Below are 24,948 nucleotides of genomic sequence, written 5' to 3' on the forward strand. Positions count from 1 at the left end.
GAAACAAAAGTGGGTACACCCCTAAGTGAAAATGTCCAATTTGGGCCCAATTAGACATTTTTTCCTCCCGGTGACTCATCGGTGTTGCAAGGTCTCAGGAGTGAATGGGGAAATGGCGTGTCACTCTTACTGGTCACTGGAAGTTCCACATGGCAAAGAAGGCATAGGGATACATGCAGGAGGCTTGTGTGTATGTGTATATATGTGTGTATATATATATATATATATATATATATATATATATATTGGGGTTGTCCCGATACTAGTATCGGTATCGGGACCGATTCCGAGTATTTGCGGGAGTACTCGTACTCCCGCAAATACCCACGATACCAAAATAGAATACTCGGTAGCCCCCCCCCCCCGCCGACGCCGCCGTTCGCCGCATCCCCGATACCGCCGACTGTGTAATACGCCGGGAACATTACAGCTTTGAATAGCTGTAATGATTCGCACCGCGCATAGACACTCCCCCTCGCTTGGGTGAACTGTCCAATCCCGAGCGAGGGGGAGTGTCTATACGCAGCACGGCGCCAATCATTACAGCGATTCAAAGTTGTAATGTTCCCGGCGTATTACACAGTCGGCGGCAGCGGGGATGCAGGTAAGCGGGACATGGATGCATGGGGGGAGACAATGGCTGGATGGGGGGAGACAATGGCTGAATGGGGGGAGACAATGGCAGGATGGGGGGATACATGGCTGCATGGGGGGAGACAATGGCAGGATGGGGGGATACATGGCTGCATGGGGGGAGACAATGGCTGGATGGGGGGATACATGGGGGGGAGACAATGGCTGGATGGGGGGGATACATGGGGGGTGACAATGGCTGGATGGGGGGATACATTGCTGCATGGGGGGGAGACAATGGCTGGATGGGGGGATACATGGCTGGATGGGGGGATACATGGCTGGATGGGGGGAGACAATGGCTGGATGGGGGGGAGACAATGGCTGGATGGGGGGGATACATGGCTGCATGGGGGGAGACAATGGCTGAATGGGGAGATACATGGCTGCATGGGGGGAGACAATGGCTGGATGGGGGGAGACAATGGCTGCATGGGGGGATACATGGCTGCATGGGGGGAGACAATGGCTGGATGGGGGGGGATACATGGCTACATGGGGGAGACAATGGCTGGATGGGGGGATACATGGCTGCATGGGGGGAGACATGGCTGGATGGGGGGATACATGGCTGCATGGGGGGGAGACATGGCGACTACTTGAAAAAAAGTATCGGTACTTGTACTCAGTCCTAAAAAAGTGGTATCGGGACAACCCTAATATATATATATATATATATATATATATATATATATATATATATATATATATATATATATATATATATATATATATATATATATATACACTGTGAGAAGCTCCTTTTAATTGTTTTTTTTTTTCTAGGACTCTTCACTGAAGGATTTAAACATACAACCTGGAGACACATTTGTAATTACAGAGGGAAGACTCCCACCCAAGGTACCGTAGGTATTTGCCATATCTGTTCATATCTGACACTGCACATAAATATTTTCTTTCTATTTATATATTGTACCATTTTTATAGGGATTTCTAAAGTTACCCGTTTGGTTGTACTGTCCACAAATGGAACAGAATTCTGTCAATCATGTCTTCAGTTGCCGGGGAGCCCTGCAGATATCTCAATCAGGGGGTAAGAGACAAATAGATGGTATGTCCTATTAGTTTCTGATGACCTGCTGTGGGCGTTTCTTGCTTGCATTAGTTTGCATGCCTTAAAACACCTTAGGCTTTAATTAAAAGCTAACAGATGAGAATAAAGCTACTTTTACTAAGTTATTTTCAGTTAAGCCCAATAGTATTTGAAAACTGCAGTTACGTGGCTAAAAAAATATCCTTATCCTTTGTGTATAAAGCATAATGCATTAAAGCGGAGGTCTAACCATAAGTAAAACTTCTGGTTTAAGCATTCCTCGCCCCCTTACATGCCACATCTGGCATGTAATTTTTTGGTGCGGGAGTGGGTAGCTAGTTTTGACAGGTACCCAGCTCTCATTTCCTGCCCTTGCTGCCTTGGTGTCTCCCTCTCCCCCTAGGCGACTCTTCCTCTCCCCCCTTCCTCACACTCTCCTTCCCCATGGTTCAGCGATGCAGCCACTCAAAGCCTCGCCTTTTCTCCCCCCTCTCTGCGGCGCCGTGGTTGCAAGTGTGGGCACCCGGCTGCAACAGCTTGTGGCTTCACAGCCAGGAACGCACTGCGCATTTACGAGTCATGCTCTTGGTGGCCAGGAAATCTTCTGGGACCTGTGACATGTCCCAGAAGATTGCACAGGGGGAGAGGAGGAGTCGCCTAGACAGCGAGCTGACAGGAGCAGGAAGTGGAAGCTGGCAACCTGTCAAAACTAGGTACCCACTTCCCCCCCCCCCCCTCTAAAGAAAATTACATGCCAAATGTGGCATATAAGGGGCGAGGAGTGCTTAAAGTGGAAGTTCCACTTTTGGGCTTTAAATAGTAAAATGCAGGTTCCCAAATCTCTGCTATATACAGCACATCGGTGTGAACAGGCTGTATAGGGGGGAAAAAAGAGTTTTCTCATGCCCATGCATTGCCTTGTGCTGGAAAATTCAGCAAATCGCACAACAAATCTGTTAGGAATGAGCCACTATAGAGAAACTACCTAAATGGCCATATAGGATGTCCTTGCAAAATTTGGCTTTGGAAATCGTTGTATTACATGGGTTAAACTTGTCTATAGCAACCCCCAAGATAGACTGCAGGTCAATAATTGTATTTCAGCCCTATTTGCTATAGCCAGAAGCACCAGGCAGGACTGTCATCTTTCACCCCTCCTGTTTACCCCAACAATAGAGCCTTTGGCAGAAAAACCATGCTTTGACTTCAGTATTTCAGGTCTGTTTATCAATTGGTTGGAGGAAAATACCATATGGTATGGGATTGCCCAGTTATACATGACTTTTTGGTCTGCAGTTACAGATTTAACTGAGCAAAAAAGAATTCTGTTTGGCTGCTTGTCCAATAAAATTGCCTTTCAGCAAGTCCATAAAAACATGTCCAAAAACACAAATGGAGGGGAACAGCATCACCGGCTAACGCGCTTCATTAGCGCTTAGTCACAGCTAAGCTAATGAAGCGTGAAATGCATTGGCTGATGATGCTCTTCCGCTCTTTGTGTTTTTGGACATGTTTTTATGGACTTGCTGAAATAAAGGTGATTTTACTGGACGTGCGGCCAACCAGAATTATTTTTTGCTCATTGAAATCCGTGAGGGATGGGGCCAGCACCTGGTCTGTGTGTTAGTGGAGGTGAAGATGCGAGACTGACCTAGAGCGGTGTTTACACATCTGTACAGATATTACAGGTTTTGTGCTCCAGCTACCCAATATATGTAACCCTTTCCAGTGTTTACTAAGGCATATGAATGACGATGCTCTAAGAACTGCACAAAACTCCTAAGAAAATCATAGGTTCACACTTTTGCGGGTGCTCCTGGCCATAGATGGATAGAATATTGGGTGGTCCCTGCTGAACTGGCCAAGATTTGATCCATCTATGTCTGGCTTAAGTCTAATGTAAACTGCACTGTGCTTGATTAGCAGCAGTATGCAAGGTGGTTCACACCAACGTTTTGGTGTGGTTTTGAGTATAGCTTTTAGGGTTCTAGTTTCTCATGAAAGGGGAGAAACAACAGATATATTGGGGGGGGGGGGGGGTAAATGGCAGATAAGTCTGAGATGAAAAGGCAAGCAGGTGCTTTTAGTTTTTATTTATTCATGTAGTCCCAGAATCCACCTTGACGTTTATCAGATTAATGAATTTCAGCTTTCTTTTCCTTTCGTATCACATGTATGCATCTCTTTATTTCATAGATGCTTCTTCTCATGAAGAGCCAGACTCTGAATATTCTTTTGTGGGTCATGTAGAGATATCCAAAGAGGCTTCTGTTCAAGAGCTTAAAATTCAGGTTTGTGTATAAGACCAATGCCTAGGTACTTTTGTGACATTATGCTATATTTGGTGTTCAACACCAGTTGTTTTCTTATGCCCAAGGAGTATGAATTGTCTGTAGTCATGGCAATGTAAGTGCATTTGTTCTCTCTATGCAGGTTATGACTCTACCACTTTTTGATGCCCTTGGCATTCCTTCTCCTGATTTTCTTCGTGTCTGGACTTTAGAAAACAAACGGTTGGCAAAAATATTGCGCTTCAATCAATTGCAGATCAGGTGCTTGATTATCGCTTCATTTATACTTATTCCATGGTGATAATATATGCCCTTTTTAATCTGTGCACTTTTTCATACATGGTAAGAAGACGGAATTTGTTAGGCTTATTTCCCTATATTTCTGAGTGCAGTTAAAGTTGAAAATGACTATGCAAAACAAAGACAACCACAGGCTAAACTAGCCTGGAACACTGAAAAAAAGGAGATAACTGCGCTAAACCAGAAATGTACACATACATGTACAGATCTTGTGATAATATGAAAAATACAATAGACGTGTGCCCAAGTGTATATCAAAAATACAGGCCAAAAAGCAGTGGCCTATTAGGGGTTAAGTGACTATATACTAAACAATTGAGCTCCAGATCCCTGGATGCCCAAATCTATAAGTGAAAAATATATAAACAAATAAATAACAGTAACAGTGTGTCACAATTATCGATCTATCACCAAATTTGGCATTAAGTTATTTTGCACAATAAACGGAAATTGTGACAAACAATTTGTTATTGTGAATAGTCCAAGAAAAAAAGGAAGTCCATAATATGACTGTTGGAAACACCCGTGCAGATTTAAAACCATGCGATTATCCGTGGGATAGATTATCCAAAAGTGAATCCACCACCAGTGATTGTAAGCTGCTTACCAGATTATAAGGTCCCTACGGACCAAGCCCAGCATATAGCTCCTCAGTAAAACGATGTTGGTATCCAGATGTAAGCAGACTCCACAATGGTATTCACATAAGCCAAATAAAGAAAAAAGGAAATGCTTCCATAGCATAAAACCAAATGTGACTTTATTAAAATAAATGTAGCAGATATTTCACTCACATTTCAGAAGATTCAATAAAACATTTCTGCCATGCAGCTCCGGCCGGACGCTTACAGGCAACAGGACTGCTCGTAGAGAGTAGACGGTTGAGAGGGGATGACACAGGAATGCCGCTCGCTCCACCCGAAGCGTTTCGTGAAAGAATCACTTCGTCTCGGGGCAGGAACACTGAAAGGCTGATGCGAAAGTGATGTCATAGTCGTCGCTTTCTGGGTCACAACATAAAGGGGAGGAGAGCGGATTTGTGTCCACTCTTTTCCTTCTCTTCCAGCCGCCAGCACCTGCCATGTCACTCCCAGGCCCGCAGGTGGGCAAGCAGAGCCCGGAAAACATGGCAGGGCGCCAATAACGTTGGTCTGTGTGAGCAATTGGGTGGCAGCACAGCCTCCCAAATGCGTTCACATGACAGTCTGTCAGTTTCACTCACACAATACCGGTGGCTGCAGCCAACGAATTGTGTGTGATACCCCTGCTGTCAGGTCTGTACGACATACGGACCTTGCAGCAAGAGGTTTAAAGGCAAAGTTCACCTTCAACAGAAAGCTGCCTGTACAAGTAAGGGATGTCTGTAGATAAAAAAAAAACTGTGTAACTTTGACCAAAGTTGAATTATGCCCTTGCTATAGGTGTAGGCCATTTAAGTACTGTGCCTCCTGAAGCCTGACTGAAAAACTCCCCGAGATGACATCCCATCCTGCCTTGTTGCTAGCTGCTCATAGAGCTTGGAGCTACAGCTTCAGGGGATAGCACCCATGAAAAGTTAAACTGGGGGGACTTCATCACTAGGAGTTTTTTAGCCAGGCTTTGGGAGGTACTTGAATGACCTAAACTATAATTCAACTTTGGTCAAAGCTGCACAGTTTGTTTTATTATGAAATGCTTGCCTCAGAACGAGGTCCCCGCAGCGCGCCTGGTCTCCACTGAGGGTTCTGACTTGTTTCTTCCAGGTTCGCTGTCTCCGGCACTGTGAATGGTTAAAGCCGCAATGATGTCACTCCCGCATGCAGGTGGTAATCCTCCGTTCCGGCACGATCGGCCGGATCAAAGTGCATGCGTCACTGACATCAGCGGCTGCATGCAGAGTGAATGGCTCCTAAACCGTGCAGGTTTAGGAGATATTAATTTTACCAACAGATGAGCCTTATTCTAGGCTTACCTGTAGGTAAAAATGACCAAGCGGAGGATACAACCAATTTAAGTATAAATCATCTGACTTTAAAGAGTCATAAATGGAAATTTGTAGTAATCTTATCTGGAATGTATTGTTCCAATTGTCCACTTTGATGTTATATATCAGGGAGACCTGTGTATTCTGTACTCTACAGTAGTCCTGTCCAGAAAGAGGAAGAGGCAAGGTGCACAGCTACAGAAACCCCACTGAAAGAGAGATGCAGTAGATGCTCAGTCCAGGCAGGCGTTATAAATAAATGCCAGGCGTTATAAATAAAAAGTCAATAAATGACAAAGGGGAGCATGCATGCACAATAGCGCCAGCACATGGGCACAAATACAGACCAAATTTTAAAGAAACCTCAGTACTCTTGGCTCCCAGCAATGACCATCTGTGTGTCTGACAGGCTCTATACAACCCAAGAGGGATTAGGATAAGAAAAGGGGCACTCTGGGCATGATTGTTTAAAGGGCTTTTGCCCTGTACTCAACGCTGAAACATCTGCATCCAGAGTCAGCAGGTTACTTGCTTCATCTTGGTTTTGTCTTTTTTCCAATAACAATTTTATTGATCAAATAAAGTTTGTACATATATAACTCAGTCTTCCATGAAAGGAAGGATGCAGATAAAGATAACAGAACAAGAAATCAAGGAGGCACTGCAATATTAAAACAAGGTGCTTGATACCTTTGGTTACTATAGTTCACAGCAGTAGTGTGGATGTTGTTTCCAATAGTGCCAATGTGGCGGGATGCAAAGTTGCCCCTGTCTATGAGGGCTGCCTGTGTGTTGTAGCTAGGGTGATCAAGAAGCCTAATTGCTGCACATCTTGTCAAACTGAGTCACTAGGGGACTCTCACGCCATGGAGGAGAGAAAAAAAGAAAAGGGGACAGAAAGAAGAATATAGGGGGAAAGAGTATAGGGACAGGGTACAGAAAGTGTCATCACTTCAGGCCACATACGTCTCAAGATATATCCTCCCGGCGGTGCCACAGCTCCCAGACAGCGTCATGTGCCTCCATCCTGTCCCGCAGTTGGTTTTGTCTTTTAACAGCAATCATACACCTACAGTTGTCTTCGGGGACATGGCCCTGCCACTGGCAAACCATGCCCTTGAACCTATATAGCACCCTGCAACTAACTCCACATGTTGCACTACTTGCCAAGGAGAGTGCATGCAGCAGGATTTAATGTATGACCGCAACATTACAGGCTGGGGCCCCCAAGGCTCTGCCGAGGAGTCAACTGATCCTAGGAGTAGCAGTAAAAGCTGATTATGGCTTTAGCGAAGCAGGAATCTTGATAGATGAATTTGCTTGGTAGAATATCATTATTTGTACAAAGATAGAGAGAAACCTCATCAGTAAGAATATAAGGGTCTCGCTGAAGAGAGAAGATATTCATTATACTGCGATACTAGCAAAAACCAAGGCTATCTGGGGTGGGAGAGGCTATAAATGTTCCTACAGCCCTCTTTCCTTTGCCAGTGTCCAATCACTATAAGGTAGCTGCATGTAACCCATTTGTCATTTATTGAAGTGACTTTACCCTGTACTGTTTGGCTCAGAGAGCAAGAAAATTAAAGTAAAGAACAGGGCTGTCAACCATGAACTCAAGCATGGAGATTTAAATTGTTAAAAATGCCCATTTGTGAATGCTTGTCTTTTAACATAATGGCAATGTTTTCTGTATAGCTTTAGCAGTCCACTGTATGATTTTTAGTTATTAAATGTTTTTTCTCTGGCTAGTGACCACAAACTGGGAATCAGGACAATGCTGTGTGTGGAGCCTCTGCAGGTAGAGGAGTGTCTTGGGTGAGTTTTGTGCAATAAATTCTCTTCTTTATTTCTAGAAGTGTTTTATTTAGAACAGAGTCTGTAGCTTTAACAGCAAACTGCTTAGGTCTCATTAATAAAGTAAACTAAGAACCTTTTTTCTTCTACATGTGAGAAGTCCATTTCAGGCTGGGTTCACATTTGTGCAGATCACATGCAATGTCTGTGCGATGCGACTTCACCCATACAAACTGTGCGGCTGAAATCGAAACGCATTCGCACCAAAATGGTACAGCTCTCTGACATTACCTACAATGCAGGAATTTGTTGGCACTTGGCCATCCCACCAGAATATAGTTATTCATTGTTACTTTCTCTCTGTATCGACAAACTGCAGAGCTTTCTTTCTCACCAGAATATAGTTATTCATCGTTACTTTCTCTATGTTGAGACAAACTCGGCAGAGCTGCCCAGGCCTGTTTATGCCTCCTAGGTAACTCGGCTGGAAGTGACAATCGTTTCATTAACCTCAGTTGACAGGATCTTGGACCTCACATCTGTTCAGTGTGTTTAAAACGGTTCTTTTTTCTCTGCTTGAAAAAGAACTGTAAAATTCAACAGCTACAAATACTGTAGCTGCTGACTTTAAAAAAAAAATAATACTTGCCTATCCAAGGATCCGGTGCCATTCTCGCCCAGGCTGTTTTTTCACCAGTTTGAGTCCCTGGCCCCAGCATGCTTAGTGTGGGAAGCCGGTTGGCTTCCCACTGCGCATGTGCAAGCGGTGCTGCACTGTGTGCATGGTCTGCTGCCTGCTGGCACCTGTGACGTGTCTCCGAAGGTGGCAGGGAGGGGGGGCAATCGCCTAGGCAATTCAACCGGAAATGGGAGAGTGTACCTACCAAAACTACCTGCCCGCCCCCACCAAAAAGGTGGGGGGGAAGGAGGACATAAAGTGGACCTTCCCCTTTTAGGATAAAATTCCACTTTAAGTTGCATGGCCATTTAACTTTTTTTTTTTTTTTTTTATTGTGCATTTTGTTGAAAGGGTATCTAAGATGCCACAAGCAGGATTTTTATTTTATTTTAACGTACAGCATCTAAAACCAAATGTGTGAATTGGACCTTGCTGCAGCTCTTTCCTATGTACAAGCCTTCCTTAAGGTGGCCACAGATTCAGCAGTTCCAGGACAAGGTCATCCAGTGCCCTGGAAACTAATGTAGAAGTGTATGGGGCCACAGATGTTGAAGTGGATGGGGCCATGCCAAAATGTTTGCAGCATGCAATGAAATGGTACCATTGTTAGTATTAAACTGCAGCAAACTGAAAAGTATTAGATTGATACACAAATATTAGATGAAAGATAAAATGTCCCATAGTTGGTGGTGTCACTGGAAACACCACAACTTTTGATCTGCTGGTGTTGGGGATTCCAACATTCCCATTCTAATGATCAACTTCTGTCGATTTGGGGGCGGCCATACATGAATCAAAATTTGGCCAGTCTCTGCTGAACCAGACTAATTTTGTTTCAGCTATGGCCAGTTTCACTCTATCTCATCTGCTGCTTCCAATAGTAGTAGGCTAAAGAAATGGCCCCTTCATAATTTGTCCAATGTTTTTTCCTTGAAAACCTTGGACATGCATTAATTCTATGCTAATTTAGCTACATCAGGTTCATGCTTTATTCTCCGGGATTTAAAAGGGTGAGAAAAGGAAGAAAATATTTGAAATAATTGTTCACATAGCTATTGCATTTCTCATATACAGTGGAACCTTGGATTACGAGCATAAATCGTTCCAGGAGAATGCTCGTAATCCAAAGTGCTCGCATATCAAAGCGAGTTTCCCCATTGAAGTCAATGGAAACGAAAATAATTTGTACTGCATTGACTTCAATGGCATGCAATACCACATGTGGCCACAGGTGGGGGGGGGGGCGCCAGAGAGCCTTGGAAACACCCAGAAAGGGCAGAGGACAACTCAGAAAACTTTGGGAACAAAGTATTTCTGAGCATTTCCGAACTGCGCCGTTCGGCTCCGGCGCCCCCTCATCTCAGGCCAAACACGGTATTGCACACTGATTTGGCTTGAAACCTGCTCGTTTTGCGAGACAACACTTACAAACTGAGTCAAAATAGAGTGCTCGTATTGCAAAACGCTCGTTAACCGTGTTACTCGCAATCCGAGGTTCCACTGTACCTATAATTATGGCAAACTACTATACACCTATTACACTAACAGTGGCTCACTTCTGTATGGGATGCATTCACACATGTTTAGGAGGAATAATTCCCTATTTCTTAACAACAACAAAAAAATGTGTTGATGATGTGTTTTAGTATAATTTCCTGTTTGATCCCTTAGCCCCCAGGATCTGCTCCTGAGAGTCCAGATTTCCGTGCCAGGAGAATATCGATATTTTCCCCCAATGGACATTGCATGGAATACCTCTCGTGGATGTACCACCTCGGCTCTTCTTCAGAGAATTGCCACCCACTGTGCGCTTTCAGTGGACAAAGTGGAGATTGCAAAATACTTTTCAGAGAAACACGAATGGCTCCCAATTTCAAGCTGGGTGAGGCTTTAACCTAGCATGTGGCTTGCTTTTATTCTAGATATGGCAAATGTTATAGAATACTATAATATATATATATATATATATATATATATATATATATATATATATATATATATACTCTTAAATTATATATGCCTTACCAAAGGAGGGTATATAGCTTCGTAGGCCCGGATTCACAAAGACTTACGCCGACGTCCATGGATGCGCCGTCGTATATATGCGCCTTATTCTTGTAATGAGATACGCCTGAAATCTGGCTCCATCCGACCGACGTAAGTCTCCTACGCCGTCGTATCTTGGGCTCATATTTACGCTGGCCGCAAGGGGCGCTTCCATTGATTTACACATCGAATATGCAAATGACCAAGATACGCCGATTCACTAACGTACTTTCGCCCGTCACATGAGTATACGCCGTTTACGTAAGGCGTACGTCTGGCGTAAAGATAAACCACCAAATAGGAGGCACAGCCGATGCAAAGGTATGGACGACAGAACAGCCGTCGGATTTTACGCTGTTTACGTAAGTCGTACGTGATTGGGGCTGGGCGTAGGTTACGTTCACGTCGTTGCCATTGAGTCGTCGTATCTTAGGGCATAAATTCGACGTGATTCCGAGCATGCGCCGTTCGTTCGGCCCATCATTTACATGGGGTCACGATTCATTTTAATACAACACGCCCACTAGCTGCCTACTTTGAAGTTACGCCGGCCCATTTACGCTACGCCGCAACTTAGGGAGCAAGTGCTTTGCGAATACTGGCCTTGCCTCTCTGTTACGTCGGCGTAGCGCATATGAGCTGCACTACGCCCGCTCATACATACACCGCTCTACCTGAATCCGGGCCATAATGTATAAAGATTTTTTTTTTTTACAAATTCAGAATTCAGCAATAGTTGGAATCTTATTAATAAGGGTAGCATGCTTCACAAAAAAAGTATCCACAAACCAACATACAGTGATTTACGGTAAACTGACATTGTTTATATGATATTGCTCATAATTGTTTCACATTAGACTCAACATGTTTCCAAAAAGAAGAAGAAAAAGAAATCTGAGAACTTGCAAGGGGCACCATACTATTTGAAGGATGGGGATATAATTGGTGTAAAGGTGAGTAATGTCTGGAATAAGTAATATTTTAATTGGATAAGAGTAGTGCTGGTCACTCATTTATTTTATATATTTTTTTAAACTAAAGGAATTTCCAGTCTCTTTTGCCACACTATTTATTATTATTTATTTATTTTTTTCAATTTAAAAGGTTCCATGCATTAATTAACTTTTTTGTCAATCTGATTTCTAGTTGCAATCACTGGTACATCATTTTTTAATTATTTTTATTTTATATTCTTGCATGATTATTACACGATTAAAGTGAAAATGAAGACCAGATTATACCACACCGGCTTCAACCCCATGAATACCAATCTTAACATTTTGCTGTCTGCCCCTAGACTTTCCTTTTCAACCTGGAAATAATTTATATTTAAGAAAGCAATTACATTTCATTTTAATCAGTAAATAAATTGGAAGTGTCAGAATTTAAAAAAAACGGAGCAGCTGGTTTGTTTGCAGACACAATCAGGTGTCGGAACAATTGGATGATTATTTGTATGCGGACCGAGTTTGGTGGAGGTTTGTAAAGATAGAGGTGCAATTAGAAATTTAAATGGAGAAACTTGGATAAGAGGTTTAGGCGTATGGAAATGTTCTTGTTTATGTGTACGCCCTGTAACTGGGGTGCCTGTGGCCAATTCTTTTGTGCCTCCTTGTCTGACCTGCTTGTGAGGTTTATAGGCATCCTACATACATCAACAGAGTTTCACAGCATTAAGTTTAAATTGAGAGTCAAGATTAACAGCCCACCCACCCTAGTGTACTGTGGTAACAAGCATGTTGCTGTGGTTCCATTCGTTCCTATTACACTTGTGTTGTAGTGCACCATGCATTGAGATGTGCTGTGCTGGAGAAAATAATACATATATGATTTTTGGCCAGTTGTAATGCATTCGGACAAATGGTCTGCCTTTTTAGTAAACGGGCACTAACGTGGGGAATGGATTTGAGGGTTTAGATCAGGGTAGTGGTGAAAAGCACTTTTCGATGGGTCTGTATATAGATGTCGGCTGTGAATTGTTGTGCTTCAATATATTTTAGCCATGTCCTGAACATATTTTTTACATGTATTAACAGTTGTGTAATATGTGTTCATTCTTCATAGAAGGTGTATTCTTTGCAAAAAATGTATAAGAAAGAACCGGGACGGCCGCACTCCAAAAATAAAAATTTGTTCCTTTTAATAAAAACTGGTCACAACATGGATATGTCACAGCAAAAAAATCAGGAAAAGGGCTAACGCGTTTCACACTCTTGTACAGTGCTTATTCATAGCTTGTATTCTTTATTGAAGGTGTATTTTGCTGGAAACTGCAGCAAGCAGGATTTTTTCTCATGCACTGCAGTGGTGTATATGTAACTTATAAAATTGTATCTAAAGCCCAAACAGTATTTTTGCATAGCGAGATGAGGGGTAACAATCCATGTCTTTGTGTGTCCATTGGGGAGATTTACCTTCCCCATTTCACTACTGAAAGTGAGGGAAAATCCAGAATCTTCAATTGTCACTTAGCAGAAGCAGAGGGAAGATCTTTCCATGTAGATACATTTTTACCTGTGCAAGAGGACATTTGCCCCACTTTGGATAGATTCCTTCTCTTTACTTTTTGTGACTACAGTTTTGACCTTAGTTGTACTTTTAATGAGCCTAGAGATGAGGAATATTAGTTGAACAGTGGGAAGGAAGCAGTGACATGTTAATCATATATAATAATATGTAAACTGTATTTTTTTAGAACCTTCTACTGGATGACAAGATAGACTTCAGCTCAGAGAATGAATATATTGCCAAGGAAAAGCAAAGACAACGTGCAGAAAGCAAGAAAAATATGTAAGGAATTATTTTATGATTGTTCTCATGCAGACTTCAAAGGGTATAATATATACTGTTATGGAAAATAACATTGCTCATTATAAAGTATTAACTGCAATAGTTTTCCATTACAAACAATACCAGCACAATGATTCAGATATTCCTAGATAGGTATACAGTGAAAAACTAGTATATAAAATTCTAAGGGCTTATTCACACCACACCGATTGAGCTGTGTTGCTCTGCATACATCGGCACAGACTCAACACAATGGTACATAGAAAGAAATTGTTCTCTCCAGCAGTGGTAGTGAGCCAGCCAACACTAAGTGGCTTCAAACATGCTTGGGACAAACCAAGATCTATACTCAGACAAAAAAGTTAACAAAAAAAAAAAAGCAAAACCAAAAATACAAAACATGTGTAAAAAAAAAAACGGACAGTTTCGGTTGACCACTCAGTCTATTTTCTGCCGTCACTTTTCTATATTTCTGTGTAACATACAGATGCTCAGTAGTGTGCTGCATAAAAATGCAGCATGTCAGCATAACTAACTACACCACATGCATAGGTGCATAGAGTTGAGTAAAGTATATTTTGTGACACTTAAACAAAATTAAAAGAATAACTGTGCAATGCATTGTGCAACGTACATCAGCGGGCATACATGTTGGCACATAGACTGGTGTGAACAAGTCCTAAAAAGTTCAACAAAAATTTTTTTTTTTTTAAATTGACATGTATTAATAACCTGGATAACTACAATTTAAAAATCACTTAATCCACAGATGAGATCATTAAAACAATAAGTTAGTTCTCAAGATAAGTTTGATAAAGTTAGTTCACAAGATGAGTAAATTATGTATCTGTTAATGTTTTAATTGGACTATGGGCAGATCCAACAGTGGAGATTATTTATATTAGGTGTTCCTAACTTTCGACAGCTGTTATAGAGTGTTTTTGGAATTTTATACACAATTTAGGAAACTCCTATATACACTTCGCACAACTCCTATGTAAATTTGACCCTCTTTTCTCTGACCAAGCCCTCCAGGACTCCCAGCAAGTCAGGTTTTTGAAATGTTCTTCTTTCAGTAGGAACCGTTGTAGTAACTTATGACCTAGTAATACACATACAACAACCTGTAGAAAATCAAACAAAACCTCTTGATGGAAGTATGGGCGTTGCTATTGCTAATTTTTTTTTTAAAGGTGAAGGTCAGGGTCATCACTTGGATCCTGTGAGTCAGTGACACTGATGAAGCATGCTGTGGGCAGTTTATATTTTTCAGACTTTACGGACTGCATGCTTGTTCCGGAACATTGATTTACTAGTTTCAACGCCAGGGTAAGGATGACAACCCCCGGAATCAGATTCTTTTAAAAGCAAGTTACTTGCGTTAATGCCCATTTTTCGAACATATAAAGGTTAAGTTTAATGACAAATTTATATTTTTTTAAATTTACAAAGGAAAAGGTGTCATCACAAAACATCAAGACGGGTAAACGGCAGTAACTAGAGAAAAAATTACAATGGGGTCGGTACTTCCCCACCGTGGGTAGGAAAAAGTTAGCAAGATACTATTCAATAAAAAGTTAATTTTAAAGTGGACTTGTCAGTAACTTGACAAGTCTATTAATAAACTCATAACATGTAACCAACAAAATAAAAGTATAGTTTTATAAGCATATAAAACTGTACCTCGTGTCACTAAAAACAGTTCTTAAGCTCCAAGTAAGTGACCTTGACTTTAAGATATCATCATTATGCTGCAGACAGGGTAGACAGGTACTTCCTCAGTCCAATCTCGTCTCCCCCCCCGTGATCAGACTGGAACATTGTAACTCGGAATGGATAAAAAATTCAATGAAAATCTGAAAACATTACCTTTTTTTTTTAGCAGTGGACTTGAGACACTATAATCGATCTTTCTTAACCACTTACGGCCAAATCAAGTACCTGGTACATCATCTGATTTCACATGGTTGTACCGGGATGATGCCTACAAGCCACCAGGACTTCAAAAATTCCAATCTTGGTGTTTTGAATGCTTTCAAGTGCAAAGGGGAGGGATTTGGGATATAGAACCCAGATTCCTCCATAAAGAGTACCTGTCACGTGCCTATTGCTGTCGCACGGTCATAAGTTACTACAACTGTTCCTACTGAAAGAAGAAAATTTCAAAAACCTGACTTTCTTTATCGTACATCACGGGACACAGAGCAGCATAGCCATTACATATGGGTTATATAGTGCACCTTCAGGTGATGGACACTGGCACTCTCCGACAGGAAGTTCCCTCCCTATATAACCCCCACCCATAGTGGGAGTACCTCAGTTTTTTCGCCAGTGTCTTAGGTGTTGGTGCACATTGAAGAGCTCTGCCTATAGTTGTCCTCTGGACCAGGGCATGCCGACCGGATCCGTCCAAGGTGCTTCATAGCCAAAGTGGACGGTACCCGGGCCCCCAGGTCCTGGAGGGGGTTTTGCCTATAATGCTTCTCCTTTGTGAGAGCTGGACTCTGGGTTCCAGGACTGGTTTCCTGCAACCAAGTAATTCCTGTTGCCAGCAGTGCTATATAGGTCCAGGAGTGTGGTGTTCCTAATCTGGACCCCGGTACCTGAAGGTCTATGACGATACCCACGTTTTAGGGGGAAGATTGGGCCTCTTGCATGGCAATACCCTGCGGCGTGGAGAAGGTAAGAGGGGGCCTGCGGAACTTGGTTTGTCAGCAGGCCCCCACAGGGGACTCTGGGTTTAGCCCACTTTATGCCTCTGTGCATGGGCGCCTCATTCCACAAAGTCTGAGTGACAGGATGGTTCTATGTACCCATTAATGGTTCCCCTGGCTGGTTCTGGTAGACGGCTGCATGACCATAAGGTTTAAAGAAATAGCTGCTATTGCGCTAGGGGGGGTCACCTTTTGTAGCATGGAGGTCTTACCATCCGCGCAGCTACATGTGTTCCCCTGTAAACCTGTTCGGGTGTCTCTCCCCTGCAGCTCCACGTGTGTCCCTGCTTCCTCCAGCAGCGTCCGGAACGGGCGCGCGCGCGCGGTGTTAATAGACGCGGCGACGCTGCGTGAGGGAGGCGGAGTTTCGGGGCGGTCCCTCTTCCTGCTCTGAGAGCCTATATTAGGCTGGCAGTCGATCTGGGTCGCCGTGGGACACGGAGCAGCGGCGCTGTTAGCTGCTCGAGAGCAGTACCTTGCGAAGGGAGAGTGACACCGGTGGTGTTTTTGGTGAAGTACACTTTTCTATAGAGCCTGCGGCTCGATTCTTTTTTAAAGGCCGGTGTACTTGCAGCAGTCTGAGCCTTGCTACCCACGGCTCTATCCCAGATCAGCATAAAAGGTGGCTTTACTTAGCTCATTTAGTGTGAGTTACAAGCCCTTGGGGCATTGTATTGTCCATCTTCATTAGGTTATGGGAAGTTTAATCATTTAACAGCACCCTAACCTATTAATTTTTTGACACTTTTTTACAAGGGGTGTTTTTTTCTCTGCTGATTAAGACAGTCAGTTGTGTTTAGCGGAGTACCTTGGGTTTGTATAGATGGCTCCTAAGGGCGCGGGAAGCACCAAAAATGCTAAAGCTACAAAAAAGCAGAAGGGTTCCCCATCGGGTTCGGAGGATCTTGGCCAGGCCTCTGCAGTGCCTTCCTCCCCGGACAGACCAGAGGTCGTTAGCCCAGTTGAGCCATTGGGGTTGCTAGGTGCTACGGCTGGCCCTACCCAACCAACTCCCTCCTTTGTTACGGAGGAGATGTTAGCCGCCACCTTGGGTGGATTTGAGCGGAGGATGACTGCTTTATTAGCCGCCTCATTACCCGGGAAGAAACGGACTAGGTCCCCTTCCCCTAGGGTTGACTCTCCAGATGAGGAGGTCCTTTCCCAAGAAGAAATAGATTTCTTGGCGGAGCAGGGGGATGACCCCCTGGAACAGGGTTCGGAGGAATCCACAATAGAGGAACCGTTCTCAGCCTCTCAGGCAGAGAGACTATGGATCCAGTCCCTAGCGGACATGGTACGGACGGCATTTAAATTACCCCTGCCTGAACCTCAGGCTACCGTATCCTCCCTTGGTTCCTTAAAAGCTCCTCAATCCAATGCGGTTTTTCCGGTCCATCCCTTACTGAGGGACCTAATCTTTCAGGATTGGGCCAAACCAGATAGGATTTTTCTTCCTCCTAAAAGGTTTTCAGTTTTATATCCTTTAGAAGAAGGTTTTTCTAAAAAATGGACTGTCCCTACTGTGGACGCAGCCATTTCATGTGTCAACAAGTCCTTGACGTGTCCGGTAGACAACATTCACATGTTCAAGGATCCTGTCGATAAAAGGCTTGAAACTCTGCTAAAATCTTCCTTTGCCACCGCAGGTGCTGTAGTGCAACCAGCGGTAGCTGCCATTGGAGTATGCCAGGCATTGAAGGACCAGGCCAAACAGGTTCTAAGAGACCTTCCGGCACAACAGGCACAGGACTTGGCTGATCTGCCTAGGGCATTATGCTTTGCCGTAGATGCCATTAAGGATTCCATCCAGCAAGCTTCTCGGTTATCCTTATTTCTGGTTCACATGAGAAGACTTTTATGGCTAAAAAATTGGTCGGCAGAGACTCCCTGTAAGAAACTCTTAACTGGGTTTTCGTTCCAGGGGGAAAGGTTGTTTGGAGACGATCTGGATAAATATATTCAGAAGATTTCCAGTGGCAAGAGCACTCTCTTGCCTGTTAAAAAGAGGTTTCGAGGGCCAACCTTTAAGCGCCCAAACTCTCCAGGTCCAGGTCCCTCACCCTCCAGGCAGTATCGACGGCCGGCTGGCCGTTCACCCGCAAACAGATCGCAAGGGCAAGCTTCAGGTATCAAGAAGCCGTGGTTTCGCAAACCAGTTAAGGCTGCCCCTAAAGCGAATCTGTAAAAGGGACGCCCCCACTCTCTCGGGTGGGGGGAAGACTCCGCTTTTTCTCGGAGCTTTGGGAGGCCAGAATCTCCGACGAATGGGTTCTGTCCTCAGTAGCTCAGGGGTACAAGCTGGAGTTTTTGGGGTTTCCCCCTCCTCACTTCCAGGAGTCCAGGCTCCCAAGCGATCCAAAGAAAGGGGTCTCGCTTCTAGCAGCCCTAGATCGCCTCTTAAATCAACGAGTGATTATGGAAGTACCATCTCAGGAGCGCGGACAAGGATTTTATTCAAATCTGTTTATAGTCCCAAAGCCCAACGGCGATGTAAGACCAATATTGGATCTAAAAACCCTGAACCGTTATTTAAGGGTTCGCTCCTTCCGTATGGAGTCCATTCGTTCAGTGATGGCCGCCCTACAGGGGAAAGAATTTCTCGCATCCATCGACATCAAGGATGCATACCTGCACGTGCCAATCTACCCCGGCCATTTCAAGTACCTCCGGTTTGCCCTAGGCCATCTTCAATTCATGGCCTTGCCCTTCGGGCTAGCCACGGCTCCCCGGGTCTTCACCAAAATTTTGGCCCCGGTGTTGGCCAACCTAAGATCCCAGGGGATCCTGGTTATAGCTTATCTAGACGATCTACTAGTCGTCGATCTTTCAGCAGCCAGCCTAAATCAGGCAGTTTGCTTAGTGGTAAATTATCTAGAATCCCTGGGTTGGGTTCTAAATCAGGACAAGTCGGCCTTACAGCCCACAAAAAGGTTGGAGTATCTTGGGTTAATTCTAGATACTATGCAGCAGAAGGTCTTTCTTCCCCAGTCCAAGGTGGATTCTATAAAGGAATTGGTCCAGGTGGTTCTAAGCAGCGCAAGGCCAACAGTTCGCCTGTGTATGCGCCTCTTGGGCAAGCTAGTGGCCACCTTCGAGGCGGTGCCCTACGCCCAAATCCACTCTCGAAAATTGCAGAGAGCAATTCTCGCAGCCTGGGACAAGAGAATCCAGGCCCTGGATCTTCCCATATCCCTGTCCCAGGCAGCTCGTCAGAGTCTGTGCTGGTGGCTGGTCCCACAAAACCTTTTGAAGGGAAGGTCGTTCAGTCCAGTTTCATGGAGGATTGTGACTACAGACGCGAGTCTTTTGGGGTGGGGCGCAGTTCTGGAAGGATTGACCCAGCAGGGGAAGTGGTCGAGAGCAGAATCGGTTCTATCGATAAATGTTCTGGAGATACGAGCAATCCGGTTGGCTCTAGTTGCATGGACAGATGTATTACAGGACTCCCCTGTGAGGATACAGTCCGACAACGCCACGGCTGTGGCCTACATAAACCACCAGGGCGGCACCAGGAGTCAAGCAGCCCAGAAGGAGGTGGACCGGATCTTTGCTTGGGCAGAGACCCATGTTCCCTGCATCTCAGCAGTGTTTATCCCCGGGGTGGACAATTGGCAGGCGGATTTCCTCAGCCGCCATCAGATGTCTCCGGGAGAATGGTCCCTCCATCCCGAAGTATTTCAGGCCATCTGCCAAAGATGGGGAGTCCCGGAGGTGGACATAATGGCCTCCAGATTCAATACGAAGTTGACCAAGTTCGTGTCACGGACAAGGGATCCATTGGCCTACGGGACGGACGCCCTGGTATGTCCTTGGCATCAGTTTGCACTGATCTACGCCTTCCCTTCGTTACGGATGCTGCCCCGTCTTCTTCTCAGAATTCAGGTGGAGCACAAGCCAACGATTCTAGTAGCCCCCGCGTGGCCCCGGAGGCCTTGGTACTCCTTAATAATAAGGATGGCAGTAGAAGAACCTTGGGTCCTCCCGTTAAGGCCGGACCTCCTCTCACAAGGACCGTTCTTCCATCCTGCCTTACAGGCCCTAAATTTGACGGCCTGGCGGCTGAATCCCTAATTCTTAGGAACAGGGGCCTCTCTGGCCGGGTCATTCCCACCCTGATTAATGCAAGAAAGCCGGTCTCTAGGCTTATATACTATAGGGTGTGGAAGGCTTACATTACATGGTGCGAGGCTAAGAAATGGCATCCCTGCAAGTATGTCATTGGGAGAATCTTGGAATTCCTACAATTAGGAGTAGAAAAGGGTCTGGCTGTTAGCACAGTCAAGGGACAGGTCTCGGCCCTATCCATTTTCTTTCAGAGACCTCTGGCCTCTCACTCCTTAATGAAATCTTTTTTGCAAGGGGTTATTCGGATTAACCCTCCGATTAAAGCTCCCCTGTATCCTTGGGATCTAAACTTGGTTCTGTCGGCTTTGCAAAGTCAGCCCTTTGAACCACTGTCTGAAATCCCGCTGGTCTTGTTGACTAGGAAACTAGTTTTTCTGGTCGCTATGGCTTCCGCCAGAAGGGTATCAGAACTGGCAGCCTTGTCATGCAAGACACCTTATTTGATTGTACATAAGGACAGGGTCGTTCTTCGGCCACATCCGTCCTTCCTACCGAAAGTGGTATCTAGCTTTCATTTGAATCAGGACTTGATTCTTCCGTCCTTTTTTCCTAAACCTTCCTCTAAGAAGGAGAGACTCCTGCATTCCTTAGATGTGGTTAGGGCCGTTAAGATTTATCTAAAGGCCACAGCCCAGATTCGCAAGACTGAAGTCTTATTTATTCTGCCGGAAGGACCTAAAAGAGGTCAGGCAGCGTCTAAAGCCACCATTTCCAAGTGGATTAGACAAGTGATTGTACAGGCCTACGGCCTGAAAGGTAAGAGCCCGCCTTTGTCGATCAAGGCTCATTCCACGAGAGCCGTGAGCGCCTCTTGGGCAGCGTATCACCAGGTCTCCATGGCCCAAGTCTGCAAGGCAGCGACCTGGTCGTCGGTTCATACGTTTGCTAAATTTTATCAAATGGACGTTAGGAGGAACGCTGATTCAGCCTTCGGGCAGGCAGTTCTGCAGGCCGCAGTATAAGATCCTCTTGTCCTATGGCACCCGCTGTTTTTTTCTGTGCATGGTTGCTTTCCCTCCCCTCATTTGCATTGCTTGGGGACATCCCATATGTAATGGCTATGCTGCTCTGTGTCCCGTGATGTACGATAAAGAAAAAGGGATTTTTAATAACAGCTTACCTGTAAAATCCTTTTCTTGTAGTACATCACGGGACACAGAGCTCCCACCCCTCTTATGGGGAATTTTGGGATGCATATTGCTTGCTACAAAACTGAGGTACTCCCACTATGGGTGGGGGTTATATAGGGAGGGAACTTCCTGTCGGAGAGTGCCAGTGTCCATCACCTGAAGGTGCACTATATAACCCATATGTAATGGCTATGCTGCTCTGTGTCCCGTGATGTACTACAAGAAAAGGATTTTACAGGTAAGCTGTTATTAAAAATCCCTTTTTCTGAGAGTCCTGGAGGGCTTGGTCAGAGAAAAGAGGGTCACATTTACATAGGATTTGTGCGAAGTGTATATAGGAGTTTTCTTAAATTGTGACAGCAATAAGTGGTCCAAATTATTTTTAAAGCGAAAGTGTAAAAAAAAAAATGTTTTAAAGTGCCCCGTCCCCCCATGCTAGTGTGCAAAGGCGTCTGTATTTAATTACTCGGCATAACGTCATCTTTTATATAAAAAAAAAGGGTTATGTATTGTGGTGTGTGTTTTTTTTTTTTTTTTTTTTGCATTAAAATTGAAAGTGTATTTTTTCCCAAAATTTTTGTTTGAAAAAATGCTGCGCAAATACCGCGTGACATAAAAAAAATTGCAAAGCCCACCAATTTATTCTCTAGGGCATCTGCTTTAAAAAAAATATTCTAACAAATTATCTAACAAAAAAAACATGATTTTCACATGTAAACAAAAAGTGCCAGAAATGCCTGGTCTTTAAGTGGTAAAAGTGTCTAGTTAACGTTTAGTTGTACACATGAAGTATGATGTTTTATTCAAACTATTATGTATTATGTATTACTGATTTTTTTTTTTTTTTTTATATAGTCCACCATCTAATTGCAATCAAAAAGTTCAGCCAAGTGGACGGAAGCCGGAAAGTTCTCTCTCCATCCGAGTGGGAGTGTTCAGATAGCACAAACTTGCTCCCATGGTTGGAGCATGAAATACAGAATCTCTTTCCCCTTTAACTCAGGGATGAACTTAAAATATACTGTCACTAGGAGGCAGTGTGATGTTGTGGTATAATTCTATAGTTCCCCCTGGAGGTCAGAACCAGGTGCTGCATTTCTGCTGCAGGAGTATGGGTGCTTGTAGCTGACCTCAGCTGCAAAACAGTCAGGAAAATTTCTGTGTATGGAGGTGCCTTCTCTTTTCTCATGATCTGCTGTACATCACCTGGAATTGATTTCTTTAAACTGCTGCTATAAGAAATAAGGAAAACCTATAGCTGTATTTCTTGCAATCAGGTTTAAACATGATTGACCCTGCCTCCATTTTTTTTTTTATTATTATTTTATGTTACTTGTCAGTTCTATATGGTTAATTTTTCTATAGGATTACATTCCCATGCTTTATTGGGGAGTCAACAGCTATAGGAATAAAGGGATAATCATGCGCAATTCTTTTAAAGATTTAATCTGGTATTTTTGTTATGGGTTCATGTAGGTAGTTTCACTCACAGTACTTGTATGCAGTAATGCACAATTTTTATACACATTACTGCATGCAGTTATGCGCCATTTTGGATGTTTTAGACATGCATTCATTTGTGCATTATTGTGCAGTTTTGTGTATTTTAAATATGTGGGTTGTGCTCATGTGTTACCAAAAGTAAGACAAACATTCATGGTACAGATGTGTGTAATGCACATAACTGATTCAAGATCATTTTTCCATTTTATGAACCTGATTAAAACCCAACTCCATGCAAAACCTTGTTTTTGGTGTGTAAAGGTTAGTCCCTCTGTCAGGTTTTTATTTGTAGTCTGTAGGGAGATGTGCCCTCACTTCCTGTCAGGACAGAAATCGATGAGAAATCTCTCTAGTGGGTATACAGACGGCAACAAAAATCCTTGTGCAACAAAATGGGAGTGACTTAGAACCGCTTTAAGGTCATTATTATGATCTGTGACACAAAACATACAAACTAATGCATTAATAGATTATGAAAAGTACTTTTTAAATTCGACAAGTATAAGTACCCGAATTTCACATGAATTTCAGCCTGTTTTAATCTCCTGTAAAGCAACATTTTGATTGGGAGCCAAGCGGGCATATATTACATGCTAATGTCCTGACGTGATACATGATTATGGGAGAAGAGTGAAAAGAGAGATGGCCTAATCATTATGCTGCTACTCTTTCATTTTCCAGTCAGCAGACTTCTAGTTGTAAACTGTACAAGAAATACACAGTTCTTGCTCCATTCTCAAAGTGGTGTCATCCAACTAGCCTTGCTGTGCTCTCGTCCCCTGTAAGTTCACTGTGCTAGAATGACAGTTCTTTGCAAAGCACTAGAGAGAGCCCTGATTGGCTCAGAGTACTGTACTTTCCCTCTGATAGTTAGAGTGCTGATGTGCAGGGAATTACAGAAAGCTAAAATTTTGACCGGTTTCAAGTACTTATACAGTCTATTAAATGAAACCTTTTATGAAAGAAACCTAAAGACTGCTATTGCAGGTTTTTTTCTGCAGCAAATGCTAGTTGTCTGGCTGTTATGTTGGCCATACCTTTACTTTCCCGCTTTGCATACTGATTCCAGGTTAGTGTCTCAAATTATTGAAGCCAGACGCTTAGTATAATAGCCAGACAATTGGAAATTTCAGAAAGAGGTCAGCAGTCTCCATGTTTCTGCCAGGAAAGTATTCCTATAAAGGATATCGTAAATGCAATGAAAGAAATTGTGTTATCTTAACCACTTAAGCCCCGGACCAATATGCAGCCTAAAGACCCAAGGTGTTTTTACAGTTCGGGACTGCGTCGCTTTAACAGACAATTGCGTGCGACGTGGCTCCCAAACAAAATTGGCGTCCTTTTTTCCCCACAAATAGAGCTTTCTTTTGGTGGTATTTGATCACATCTGCGGTTTTTAGTTTTTGCGCTATAAACAAAAATAGAGCGACAATTTTGAAAAAAAAGCAATATTTTTTACTTTTTGCTGTAATAAATATCCCCCAAAAACATATATAAAAACATTTTTTTTCCTCAGTTTAGGCCGATACGTATTCTTCTACCTATTTTTAGTAAAAAAAATCGCAATAAGCGTTTATCGATTGGTTTGCGCAAAATTTATAGTGTTTACAAAATAGGGGATAGTTTTATTGCATTTTTATTTTTTATTTTTTTTTTACTACTAATGGCGGCGATCAGCAATTTTTTTCGTGACTGCGACATTATGGCGGACACTTCGGACAATTTTGACACATTTTTGGGACCATTGTCATTTTCACAATAAAGAATGCAATTTAAATGCATTTTTTGCTGTGAAAATGACAGTTGCAGTTTGGGAGTTAACCACAGGTGGCGCTGTAGGAGTTAGGGTGCACCTAGTATGTGTTTACAACTGTTTGGGGGTGTGGCTGTAGGAATGACGTCATCGATCGTGTCTTCCCTATA

The 24,948-nt window shown here is 43.5% G+C and overlaps 1 protein-coding gene across 1 annotated transcript in view; it reads left to right on the plus strand.

Annotated features, from left to right (window-relative positions):
• USP40 (ubiquitin specific peptidase 40) overlaps positions 1-22,969 on the plus strand; it is an 81,772-nt gene extending 58,803 nt beyond the window's left edge. Inside the window, exons 24-32 of the mRNA XM_040357571.1 lie at positions 1,420-1,494; positions 1,582-1,687; positions 3,884-3,978; positions 4,121-4,239; positions 7,994-8,059; positions 10,389-10,599; positions 11,621-11,716; positions 13,459-13,553; positions 22,378-22,969. Of these exons, the coding sequence (XP_040213505.1) occupies positions 1,420-1,494; positions 1,582-1,687; positions 3,884-3,978; positions 4,121-4,239; positions 7,994-8,059; positions 10,389-10,599; positions 11,621-11,716; positions 13,459-13,553; positions 22,378-22,465 (951 nt within the window). The 3' untranslated portion in view covers positions 22,466-22,969. The remainder of the gene's footprint in view (positions 1-1,419; positions 1,495-1,581; positions 1,688-3,883; positions 3,979-4,120; positions 4,240-7,993; positions 8,060-10,388; positions 10,600-11,620; positions 11,717-13,458; positions 13,554-22,377) is intronic.
• Positions 22,970-24,948: the final 1,979 nt, after the last annotated feature.

This window comes from Rana temporaria, chromosome 6 (assembly GCF_905171775.1).
Source record: "Rana temporaria chromosome 6, aRanTem1.1, whole genome shotgun sequence".
NCBI classification, from domain to species: Eukaryota; Metazoa; Chordata; class Amphibia; order Anura; family Ranidae; genus Rana; species Rana temporaria.